This window comes from Danio rerio, chromosome 2, assembly GCF_049306965.1.
Source record: "Danio rerio strain Tuebingen ecotype United States chromosome 2, GRCz12tu, whole genome shotgun sequence".
Taxonomy (NCBI): Eukaryota; Metazoa; Chordata; class Actinopteri; order Cypriniformes; family Danionidae; genus Danio; species Danio rerio.
This window is the reverse complement of record NC_133177.1, coordinates 61,908,685-61,922,484: the sequence shown is the minus strand read 5'-3', so window position 1 is coordinate 61,922,484 and position 13,800 is coordinate 61,908,685. Positions and strand designations below refer to the sequence as shown.

The window sequence follows — 13,800 nt, the reverse complement described above, 5'->3', positions numbered from 1 at the left end:
GCATTCGTTATTTAATGTTTGAATACTGAAATAAAAAGCCATCGTTTAAAAGGTTATTTCACCATCAAAATGTAGCCTGTTATATGTATCATTAACGTTTTATATAAAACTGCTGTGCAGTGTAAATGGGACCTTAATACAGTTTAAAGCGAAGTTGTCTGTAAGGATGATGGGCATGGCATGTCTATTGTTGTGGCTCGCGTTGTGAATATTAGAAAATAACTGTCGGGTGAAGGCTTTATGGTCGTGCGGAATTGTCTGCTGCTGTCATGGCTCAGCAGGCAACACCCTATTCAGCTAGGCTATGTTCGGTGTTTGTATGTACAAATTCGTTTTGGCGAATGCTAGAGCGTAATAGAGATATTTTAAATAACAAGTATAGTTCAGTCCAGAAGTTGCTGTGCATAGAAACATTCATTTTCATAAGGCCCCATTTGCGGTTTGGTTTTAAAACGCATAGGTTTTGCTACGGTTACGCCATCCGTCCTCGGGAGTTTTGGATTTTGTGTAACCATGTTTGTGGAAAACACTTGAGGGTGGAGACATACCCCTTCCCCCGTCTCATAACCAAAAGCTTGTCTTTCAGGTGTTAATGGGCATCGAGACCGAAGTCATGTCGCATTTCCACTGTCGGCCTATAGCTCGCAGCGCGTAACGCAAACCCAGCCCCCAGAACGTCCCCCGAGTGTTGGCATCGTGCATCCGTTAATAACTCGGTAGAAAATGTATTTTATAACATCCTCATTTAGACACAGTCAAACATTCAGCCCAAATGCACTGGAGAGACCTGAAACGTGTTCCCAAAAATGCTCTGTTTGCACGATTTGATTATTATCATCATATCCAAATACTTTATAAATTCTAAACCTTCTCTGGTGTTTATTGTTTTTAGAAAATATCTAAAATCTTTTAAAAGAAAATATCTTGTAAAATAAAAGTTTGATTTGGCTTTAACGGTTTTATTTATGTATAGGCCTACCTAAACTGTTATAGCTTGCTTTTGCTTGTTTTATATTGGTTTATTTATTTAATGCGATTTTATTATATCCGATAATGTAATTCTTTAAATTATATTTCAATGTGGCTTAGGCTTATCAAGATATGACACTTGTTTTGAGTCTACAAAAGGTAATTTGTAAAGTGTTATGTCTTTCTGTTGTATTCATATGGTGTATTATCTGCAAAATAAATAACAAAAAGAAAGAAGCCGCTAGCCGCATACACAGAGCTGTGAAGAGAGCGCTCTTTTGCTCGGTCTCTCACACACAACCTTTATGTCTGCTGTGTCTTTAATATGGTGTGTAGATTATTATGCGTTATTGAAACATCAAGGGGGACGCAGCAAAATCACTTATAAATTAAAATTGTATTATTCTATGCAACAGCCTTACATTTAAAACGGAAACATAAGGGCGATTTTAAGCAAAAAGACCTCAGCCTATAAGTCTAGATGTTTTCTTTTCCTTTTTATTTATTTGTTTATTTGTTTGGCGCATGTGTGCGATAGGAAAACTATAGTGTAATTACGGCAAGCCATCTTTCCCAGACTCGGGGCAAATTCCTTTCACTCCGTCCCCCGAAGCCCCAGCTGGCCCTCCTGCCATCCACTGCGTAAAACATATGCTGGATAAGTTGACGGTTCATTCCGCTGTGGCGATCACAGACTAATAAAGGGACTAAACCGAAAAGAAAATGAATGAAGAATGAATGAATAAATTAATAATAATAAAATAAAAATAAGGTAATAATAAACACAAATGCCGCGTAAGCGGCCTTTTTTTTAGAGATGGTACATTTGAATTGCCTCTTCCCACTTCCCCCACCTCGAAATTGAAAGTTGCAAAGAGAACTCAATAGCAAAGATCATAGCCCATTAACACATCAACACATAGTCCATTTACACATCAACACAGTGCAAGTTTAGCGGAAGAATGTCAAATCAGAATCACGCAGATGAAGCACACCATCTACTACTATGAAACTATTAAAATTGTTTTGTCATAAATTTGCTTATTTGCAGCAGCTTTTTTTCGCGCAACAGAAAAGCGGCGTTGGGAAGCCGTCAATGAATAAAAACAGGGTCAATAGTGAAAATCGGCTTTTCATTGTATCCCTATTACCTATATCAATGCATTGAAGGCCTTTTATGGTGTCATCTCGATAGAATAGCCTAAGTTATAAATAATTTAAAGAACAAAGTTATAAAAACTCACATTACATAAATAAACAATTAAAAATATGTTTAGGTTGTCTATTTAATTGCCCTCGTGATGATGGTGTGCTTTATCATTATGTGCGTTTTACTTATAACTAACCTGATTTAAATGATGGATCTGCGACAGAGAAACTAGGGGTTTTGGGGGACATGCATCACTATATCCTTTTTTTCCCCAAACTGTGCATAGTTCAGCTGCAAGTTACTGTACGTCTTTTTTGGGAAAAGCACCCCATGTCCGCTAGTGCCGCGCGCCTCTTTCTCTGGGCAAAAATTAGTTGATTTTTAAAATAATAAATATATAGATTAATTAAATTTTCAGCAAAAGAGACATTTATTTCATATTTCACTATGCATTTCATCTGATCTTTATAGCTTAATTAAACACATATTGTCAAAACCCACACATAGGCCTATTGTATGAAAATGAAAAGGGCATTTTTTGTTATTATTACACTACTATTTGTTATTTGTTGCCTAGGCTATTTTCACATTTGAGGTGCTTTATTGGCATGACAAGTAACTGTACATTCGTTTTGCCAAAGCAGTGCGCGTCTCACAAACAAGACAGTGCAAAAAGGGCAGTAGTGCAAACAAATATGAAAATAACATATAGGCTAATAAAAAAATGATTAATAAAAATAAAAATAGAATAAAAAATAAAAATATAATAATAAAAATAAAAATAGATTTTTGATAACATTAAACAGGATAAAGGTAATAATAGTAGCCTATTATCAAAAGTAAGTCCACATAAAGAGTTCCAGTATTTGTGTGTTGGAGACAGGAGCGGGTATTGTTGGGTGAACACACAGCAGCACACACACTCCCCCAGTAAGATGGGTTCTGTTCGACAGGGACTCAAAGTTGTTTTGTATGTGTTGGATTATCGGGTAGAATTTCTCCCGGATCTCGGAGTATTTAGTGCACTCGGGATATGCAGCTCAGTCTCAATCAGCTGCTGAGGGCACAGCCGCTTCTCCACCGGCAGCCATGTTTTTTTTGTGCGGGCCCGTCTTTACGGCTAGCTGATGTCCGCTGCCCGCTTCTAACATGTTAGAAAATACTGCAAATCAAGCTGTCGGTATCTCCCCGCGGTTGAAATTGTTCGTTATTCCGAAAAAAAGAAGAAGAAATATCAGCGCGCAGTAGTTGCTTTCTAGATTATTTAGGCCTATATTCAGCTGTTTTAATCTTGCAATTCTGATAATTAGAGATAATGTCTGTTCAACTTGTCTGTCATTTATTTCTCATTTGCTACTTATTTTATTAATTTGTTGATGTTAATATACTACATAGTCTTGTATATGCATATCTAAAATCCTTTGGCATTCAAATTTGCTTTGAACTTGAAAGAGAGAAAGAATCGGATTTTACCTGTCAGAGCACATTGCATATGCTTTTTTTGAAATAACATTTATTTAACAAATATTTTAGCACATCGAAAGTAATTAAATTACCTGTCTTTTGATTAAAACCTTTATGCAAAAAGATCAGAAAAAAAGGCAATATGCGACACATGACATGCATCGCTCTCATGCCACGTTTTGAGGATAAATTCGCTTTTAGGTGCTGCTTTGAATAAAATAAAACTATTAAAAAGCACATTAAAGAATACTCATAAAATAAAACCTTGATAGAGGAGTATCTTATGAAAAAACACAAATTGACGGGCTCTGCTTTCGGTTTTAAAAGAATCAAGCAGCTTTAAAAATATAATTTGCTGAAGAGAAATGACAGGGAAAAAAAGATTGAACATATCGGGACTGTCAAAAGAACATTCCTCTTTGATATATTCTTTCGACTCCGACACATCAGCAAAGATTATGAACGACGGAGTGTCCTCCACTGCTTCAGTGGCGTGTCCCGCTGGTTATAAACGAGGAGGCGGAGAGAATGCGCTGCTTAGTTTCGGCTCGATATATTTAAATAAAAACTAACAACGAGCTGCTTATAACGCTCAAAAAGTTAAACTCAAATGAACAACCCTTGTTGGTTGCACCTGCAGGATGCACAATGAACCTAACGCGCCATAATTTTAATTCTATATTCGTGAAGAATGAGCCAACCGCATATGCTTAGTCAGTCCTGTTGGTCGGGACTCTGCTTTATAACTTATTAGTTTATTACAATAATCACACTTAGCTTTGCCATTGTTCTTCACATATAGCCACTCAACACATCTTGCGGCCCATCTTTAATGTTTAGATTATTGAAGGTGCTATTGACGTTTTGAGAAAAAAATTAATAGTACTGAAACTAAATTATTAAAAATAAACTTGCGGGACAAGGCAAGCACATATCTTAGCCGTTTGTTCACACTCTGCCTGTATTAACATAAATGCTGTATTTTAATATAGCTTATTTTGATTAATTAGCTTTAACTGACAGCCTTTTCTTCTTTTTCCGCGGTTATGCGGCATTATATTTCACACGCATATGCAAGGTGACTGAATATGAAAATAAAATACAAAACATACTGAGCCATTAAGTAAAAAAACAAAACAAAACAACAGTTATACTTTAAAGCAGAACATTGACGTTTTGAAACAAAAAAACGGAACTGAAACTAAATTATTAAAAATAAACCTGCCAGACTTAATTTATGTAATATTTTCATTATTCATTTATTTTCATTATTCGTTTATTATTATGTACTATAATTGAAACATAAAATGAGATCGTAAATATAATCAACAACGAAAATGTAAATAAAAACGTAAATTAAAAATATAAATGAACATGTCTAGTCTTAGTTCTATCAAAATAGCAAACACTACATCTCTCTATATTTAGACTAAAAGACTGCTTTATTTATTTATTTATTTATTTATTTAAGACTAATTATTTGTACTGAATGTTTGTGCTTTCATTTTAGTTGTCTTTCATTTCTTCAATTCTATTTTCCAAAACGAATCCTCTTTGCACTTAATAAGTTTACAATAAACCAGGTAAAAAAAAAATTAAATGTAAGTTGAGGTGATCGCAAGTTCACAACTGTGAGGTGATGTGCTCTATCGGCAGGATAATCTATATTATTTTGCTGTTTTTCATATGCGCACGTTTAAGATTTGAGATTATAACATTGCCATGATAGTCAAAGAAATCAAAACATTATTTTCACCCCAACGCAATTTAATCGGGCACTGAAGGCTAATAACTTAATTCTTATATTAGCTTTTTGACTTCTCACCATGTATCTTTTCTACAGCATAGTATAGTGTAAGAGCATGTCTATTACCAGAAAAACTAAATTAAAATTATATTTTAATTGAACACATCACATCACATACAGTAAGCTACGCCTACAGAACAGTCTGTTTAGCATTGTGAAAAGGCAAAGCTGAATATCTGTGGTTAAAGTGCCACCCAGCGGTCAAATGCTGCTGGCGCATCAAGCACCGCCGTCGCCGCGGCATGAATGGCGGTACAAGGAACACATTGAAGTAGTAACATCTGTATGTGCCCTCCAGAAACTTGCTTTCTGTGAATCCTGTAAGACCATTCCAAAGAGGGAAGAAATCACTTTCCCGAACTCTCGCATTCAATCTGCCCAGTTGGTGGAATGAACTCCCTAACTGCATCAGAACGGCAGAGTCACTCGCTGTCTTCAAGAAACCACTAAAAACTCAACTATTTAGTCTCCACTACACTTCCTAATCTGCAATTGCCTCTCTGGCTCCACCGCTAACTGTATTAAAAAAAATTACAAATGCTTTGCTTTTTACACTTTACATACCTGAAACTTGCCTACAGCACTTCTTCATTGCTGCTCTTATAGTTGTGTAAATTGCTTCCTTGTCCTCATTTGTAAGTCGCTTTGGATAAAAGCATCTGCTAAATGACTAAACGTAAATGTAAAAAACTTTCTTTTAATTTTTTTATTTTACTTTCTGTCTGACGTCTGCTTTACTTCTGCATTTCAGCCTGAGTTCTCCGTGGAGGCTCCGTGTTTTGAAGGAGAATATGAGGAGGATGAAGATGAAGATCAGGCTGTGTTATCTCCAGCACAGAACTGCAGCGAAAACTGTGAAAAACCCAAATCCAGCAGCCCTTCGTTCACACACAGACCACTTCCGGGAAAATCACACAGCCTGCCTTATAAGTCCCGCCCCTTCCTGCCGGCGCTGTCATTATCTTCAGATGACGACTATAGTCCTGCTGATGATGAAGATGATGATGATGATGATGATGAAGATGAGTCTGATAAAGGCTCAGAATATGAGGACATGTTTTGTAAGAGTCTGCCGTCCTGTCGGGATTTTCATAGCCTCTCGTGGGCGGGGCCTCAGACTCCATCTAGCAAATCAGAACGCTCTGATGAGATTGCACAATCAGTGGGCCAATCAGAAGACAGGATTCCGATAGCTTTATCATTGAAAGATGACAGTAAAACTGAGTCATTAATGACGAATGAAAGCAGAAATTCAGTAGATGTGGAGAATAATAAACACGTGCTGAGGTAAGCGACTGAACATTTCCAAAATTATAACTTATTTTGTCATGTGTTGATGTAAGTAAACATATTTTGTACTTAAAGGTTGTATAAATTCAATACGACACAAAAAATACTATTAAATGTAGCATAAAATTATGTATACATCTCATGTTCTGTAGTTGTCATACATAAATATGAATAGCATGTATAAATGTAATTAAAATAAACTGTATTAAAGGTAATAATTAATATAATATTTTAATGTACAAATTGAATAATGAAAATTTTAATTAAATTTATTTTAACTTGATTTGATTAAATATTAATTATTCCAGTTTATGTATTTAGATATGACAAAAGATAAAATTTTCTCAGAGATGGGTTGCAAGATACAATACGTATCTTGAAAACTTAATATAATATAAAATAATAATTTAATAATTAAATATTTCTGCATAGTTTTATTCACACACAAATAATATATATATATATATATATAATTAAAGTAATTAATTGAATTTAAAACGTCTGATGCTTTTCATTTTCATTTGATGGCCCTTGAATATTAATTATATATAAAATTAAAGAACCAAGCCTGTATGTGATACTACTACTTTTAATAAATATAAAATAATCATTTGATAATTAAATTAAATATTTCTGCATATATTTTTTACACAAAAACATAATAAAATTAATTTATTAGATTTTTTATATAAAAAAAATATTTATAATCCGGATGGATCATTCATTCATTCATTCATTCATTCTCTTTTCGACTTAGTCCCTTTATTAATCAGGAGTCGCCACAGCGCCACCGCCAACCGCCAACTTATCCAGCATATGTTTTACTGACGCCCTTCCAGCTGCAAACCATCACTGGGAAACACCCATACACACTCATATATATATATATATATATATAAATATATATATATATATATATATATATATATATATATATATATATATATATATATATATATATACAGTTAAAGTCAGAAGTATTAGCCCCCCTGATAGCTTAAAGGGGCTAATCATTTTTTACCTTAAAATAGTGTTTAAAAATTAAAAACTGCTTTTATTCTAGCTGAAAAAAAAATAGGACTTTCTCCAGGAGAACAAATATTAGAGGAAATACTGTGAAAATTTCTTTGTTTTGTTAAACAGCATAATATGTAAAAAAATAAAAATAAAAAATAAAATGTTTTTATATTTTAAAAATATAAAAAATGAAATGAAATTCAAGGGGGAGGCTAATAATTCTGACTTCAACTATATATATATATATATATATATATATATATATATATATATATATATATATATATATATATATATATATTTATATATAGTCGATTTTTTTTAATTTATTTAGATTTAGAGCTTGTGTTCACATAAATGCTCTAATCTTCTCTACTGACAATAATATTAATAAAAAGATTATAATGAAAAGAATATTGGTTTGGAATGGTTGCGATGGTTAAACGAAGCTTTCTGAACCAGTGAATCAATGAGAGGGGTCTGGCTGCAGACTCGGTGCAGTGCAATCTGAGCTGCATCCAATGCTTTTTAATGCGCTCACCTAACCCCACCCCTAACCCTACCCGTCACAGTGACGTCACTCACTCCATTGAGAGCATTGTGTCTGACATTGCATCGCTGAGTGATGCAATCTCAGCTTGCATCATAAAGGCTGCATCCAGATACTATTGGAATCGTTTGACTCTGTTGCATTGGAAAAACGTTGAAGCTTTCCAAATCGACCTCTGCTGGTTAAAGTGTGGGAAAGCACTGTGCTGCAAAAATGTCAAATGCTCACAACAGACCAACTCAATTAAGTAGACATACAACAAAAGTAATTAATTACCCAGTCACTGTTCTGTAATTTTACATATAAGGAATGTTATACAGCACCGATGACTGTAGTAAAATCCAAGGCATTCAAAAGTATTTACATTTACCATATTACAACTGGTCCTGCACTCACCCATTCGTTCCGAGCAGGGATCAAACCAGCGATTCCAGCATTGGAGGTCAATTCTCTAAAGAGGAGGCTTTTGGTCTGCACATGCCAGCTGGCCTTTGGTATACACTATATTACAATAAGCCGTGGCGTTCTTTAAAAATAGTTGTAAATAAAACATTAATAGTATTAATAGTGTTGCATTACTATGAAACGGCATGAAATGCGTATTATTTGTGTAATATTTGCCTTTTGTTTGTGTGCAGAAGAGAAGAAGAATCTGCAGAAAGTGAAGAAGACACGTATTTCGGACCGGATTCGATACCATCATCACCAGAGCCCGAGAAAAACCACATCAGTGTTCATGAAGACATCAACAGAAATTCTGCATCAGAGGAACAAACGCAGATCAAGACACAAAGAGAGACTGACGAGCCAGAATCCAGCGTGAAAACAACACTTCAAGATGATGAAGAACAGAACAAGACTGAAAACAATGAAGATTTAGAGAGCGCACACGATCAAAACAACACAGAGAGGCAAGAAGATTTAGAGGAAGATGCAAAAGATGATGATAAAGGAGAACAAAAACAAGAGAAAACTGCTCAAAGTGAAGATTTACAGCAAAATAATGAGGAAAATGCAGAAGATGAGGAGAGAGAAGAAAAACACGAGGCTGAAATGAACGATGTAGAGCAGAATAATGAGGGAAATGCTGATGATGAGGAGAAAAGACTAAAGGACATGAGTGAAATTAATGATACAGAGCAAAATAATGAAGAAAATGCAGGAGAAATACAAAAACAAATGACTGACATGGACAATTTAGGACAAAATAAAGAAGGAAATCAAGAGAATGTGATGGAAATTAATAATATAGAGCAAAATAATGCACTTGAAATGCAAAATCTAAAGCTAAATGTTGAAGAAAACGCCAAATGTGAGAAAGAAGAAACACAAGTCACTCAAATGAATGACATAGAGCAAAATAATGAAGAGAATGCAGAAGAAAAGCAAAGTCAAATGAGTGAAGTGCAAGATTTATGGCAAAATAATGAACAAATCCAAGAGAACGTGACAGATTCAGAGCAAAACGAGGAAGAAAACGAGAAAGAAGAACAAAAACAAGAGACCGAAATGCAAGATAATATTGGAGAAAATACAGAAGATGAGATGAAAGAGACTGAATTGCAAGAAATAGAGCAAAACAATGCAGAAACTGAGAGAGAAGAACAAAACCAAGAGATCCAATGGCAAGACATCGAGCAAAATAATGAAGAACTTGCTGAAAATGAGAAAAAAGAGCAAAAACAAGAGAATAAAATGCAAGATTTAGAGCAAAACGATGCTGAAAATGAGGGAGAAGAACAAAATCAAGAGACTAAAATGCAAGATTTAGAGCAAAACAATGCTGAAAATGAGGGAAAAGAACAAAATCAAGAGACTAAAATGCAAGATTTAGAGCAAAACAATGCTGAAAATGAGAAAAAAGAGCAAAAACAAGAGAATAAAATGCAAGATATAGAGCAAAACAATGCTGAAAATGAGGGAGAGAAACAAAAACAAGAGACCAAAATGCAAGATAGCAATGAAGATAATCCAGAAAATGAGAAAAATAAAGAAAGAAATCAAGAGAATGTGACAGAAATTAATGATATAGTGCAAAACGATGAAGACAAAGAACTAAAACAAGAGACAGAAATGCAAAACAATGAGGAAAACGCCACATGTGAGAAAGAAGAAAAACAAGCCACAGAAATGAATGATACAGAGCAAAACAATGAAGAAAATGCAGGAGAAAAGCCAAAACAACAGACTAAAATGCATGATGATAATGCAGCAAACGCTGAAGGACACACTTCGAGTTCTGCTGACGTAAATAACATCACGATCTCTGGAGAAAAGGCAGGAATAATCCAGCAGACTCATTCTGAAGAGGAGATCACCATCCAGCGCAGAGATTCTCCACGTAAAATAGCAGCAGGAGCAGCTCATCAAACCAGAGCGGTTCCTGCTGTTCCTCCCAAACCACAAAACTCCAAACTCACCGCGTTAAACCTGAGGAAGCGCTTCGAGAACAGACTCTCGCAGGAGCTTCATCATCATCATCATCATGAAGAGGAGGATGAAGAGGAAGAGGAGGAGGAGAGGAAGCTGGAGAAAGAGGAGAAACGCTGCGTTAGTTTGTGTTTCGATGAAGCCGTCGCTCGAGCCACTGTTAAGAGGAGCAGAGAAAACACGGACAGACTCTCGGCAAGCAGGAGAGACGCAAAAACTGACTGAAATCAGACAATGATCATATGATTATATCCGATCAAACCTGTAAAATATTAATGCGTGTATACAGGATGGCAGGCTGTGTGCGCTACAAATATATTCTACTTTCTCATTTATAGATATAAATATATATAATATTTTAAATATAGTGACCTAGTGATGTTTAATAGAGCAACAGAGGTTTTTTTATTGTATTTGCAATTTTTCTTCGGGAGCAAGAACAAAATCATAGTTTTATTTTATTTAGTTATTAAAAACATAACAATATTTAAACAGTGTTTCTGCAGGTTTAAATTCAAAGCTTTTAAAAACATTTTAAGACCATTATGAAGACTTCACTGAAAAAAAAAAAAAAAAGTTGTCTGCAAAATTGTTGCAAACTATTTATTTGTGTTGAATTTAATCAAACAAATTACATTTAGTAATGTTTAACTTAATTTGTTTGTTTAAATCCAGCCCAAAGAAATTGTTTACAACCACTTAACTTAAAATATTTTAGTAAATTCAAGGAATCGTCTTTGGATGATTATTTTCAGTGAGGACTAAATGCTACACTGTAAAGCCCAATAAGTTAAGGTAACTCAAACCATTTGAGAAAAACCGATTGCTACAAAACATTTAAGTTCAAAAACTAATATTGTGAACTTAATCCATTTGAGTAAATGATGCAATTTGAGCAGAGTAAAAGCCGAATAAATGAAGAGAACTCAAACCAACTGAGTATTGTAAAACCCAATAAATGAAGAATTTACCGTCTGTTATTTTGTGGTAATTATTTGTAATTTAATGGCTGTTATTTTACGTTTTTTTTCTGGCACCCTATAGCCAAAAACCGTAAAATAACAGATTTTATTTTTTTTACAGTGTATATATGGAAAATGTAATGGAGACCACTTGAAAATTCTCAGTTTCTTATGATTTACGATTGTGTGTTTGCATAAAATACTGTTTGTTTTTTTCTGTAATCTACTGGAGGCATTTCTTCCAAATTTAAAATGTAATTTAGAGATTTTTGAAAATGCATTAATAATGGATAAAGTGACTGTTCAGACAGGTTTATATTAAATTTTAGGCAACAACATGCTTCAGAAGAGGTAAGAAATTAATATTTGATAAAATATTTTTTAAACAAAACAAATGAAAATATTTATAAATATTTCTTGTAATTTTATGGGAATTTTTTTTAATGCTCAGACATTTGGAGGTAGACTGTAAAAAATATTCGTAATTTTACGGTTTATTTACAGCAGCTGAGGTACCTGGAAAAAAAAAACATAAAATAACTGACATAAAATTTAAAAAATAAAATTTCCTTAAATTTTATTTTAATTTCTGTTAAATTTCTGTAATTCAACCTTTGTTATTTTACAGTACATTTCTGTAATTTAATTTAATTTAATTTAATTTCGCTATTTTACTTTGTTTTCCCGGCATCCCAGCTGCTGGAAATAAACTGTAAAATTACAGATTTTTTTACAGTGTGCTGTTATCAGACCTTTAAGGAAAACTTTTCCCTGAAACCACCTAATAACCTAAATCCAGTGAATTCAGAGAAACTGACAATTTTCAGGTGCCCATACAGCTTAGTTTTTTTTCAAAAAATATTTTTTCTTTGTTGCCTACAACAAAACTCTTACATTAAATTGTTGGTTTACATATCAGCAATAACATTAAAAAATCCTTTACACCTCATTTGAAGCCATTTCATCATTACGGGACTGTAATCTGACCATTACATGCTTCATTATAAAAGTCAATTCAAAGAAATGTACAAAGCACAACTCAGGAAACTCAGGCAGATGTACGTATAAGACAATCTGTATAGACCAATGCATTTTAATCTCTGTGTAGTTCCAGATAATATGCATTCCTTTTCAATAAATTAGTGTTTTCGTTATATGAATGCGTGTTTGTGTCACTGTTTTTACTCTTATTTGGAATTTGTAACAGTATTTTGGGAAATACTTGAAAAAGAATAACAATTTCACAGTGGGCGAATAATATATGGAAAACCACTTAAAAATTCTTATGATTTATGATTGTGTGTTTGCATAAAATATGGTTTGTTTTTGACTGTAATCTACTGGAGGCATTTCTGCCAAATTTAAAAAGTAATTTAGAGCTTTTTTAATGCCGTAATAATGGTAAAAAAGACTATTCATTCATGTTTATATTAAACTTTAGGAAACAAAATGTAAATGTTTTAACTTCAGATGAGGTAGGAAAATAATATTTGATAGAATAAACCTGATTTTTCAATAAATATTTTTACTTTGTAGCCTATAATATATCCACTTATATATCCAATATATTCACTTTTGCTATTTTAAAGGGCCATGAAACCCCCTCGTTTCAGGAGGATGTTTTCACACTTCTACTTTGGAAAAAGTCAGAAAAGTGGGCGTGTCCAGCTCTGTTTTGGGGGGAGTGTCGGAGGAAGAAAAGAGCCATGCTGTGGGAGCGTCTATTTGGGCGCGCTGAGTTTCAGAGTCAAAACACACACACACACACACAGGGGAGAAAGTGACTTGGTTTACATGGACATCTGTATTCGAATTATTTGCCAAAGTATTAAATGGTGGACTTTAACTGCAGTTTGGCTCTTTCATTCAGGGAATTCATTCATGTCCCTCGCGACAAACAAGATATTTGATTTGAGGAGCTGCTCTAAGCGTGTATTTTCATGCAGTGTTTGATACCGCACGGCGAATCAGAGAAAAAAAAACTCAGCATTTCCCGGAAATTTAGATGCTTAGAGGTTAAAACTTAGAGGTTAAAGTTTGGTTGTGGTGCTAACATGTTTACACTCGGTGCAATAGTTAACTTAGTTCGATGCGAACAAACTGAATAAACAAAGAGCACTGGTCACTCACTTACCAAATCTCTAGAGACAGGACAATCACC

The 13,800-nt window shown here is 34.1% G+C and overlaps 1 protein-coding gene across 4 annotated transcripts in view; it reads left to right on the top strand.

The window, feature by feature from the left end:
- si:dkeyp-68b7.12 overlaps window positions 1–12,791 on the top strand; it is a 45,095-nt gene extending 32,304 nt beyond the window's left edge. For all 4 annotated transcript variants that reach the window (XM_073932192.1, XM_073932185.1, XM_021468383.3 and 1 more), the window contains exons 13-14: window positions 6,142–6,677; window positions 8,886–12,791. In XM_073932192.1, coding sequence (XP_073788293.1) covers window positions 6,142–6,677; window positions 8,886–10,902 — 2,553 coding nt within the window. In that variant the 3' untranslated portion in view covers window positions 10,903–12,791. The remainder of the gene's footprint in view (window positions 1–6,141; window positions 6,678–8,885) is intronic.
- Window positions 12,792–13,800: the final 1,009 nt, after the last annotated feature.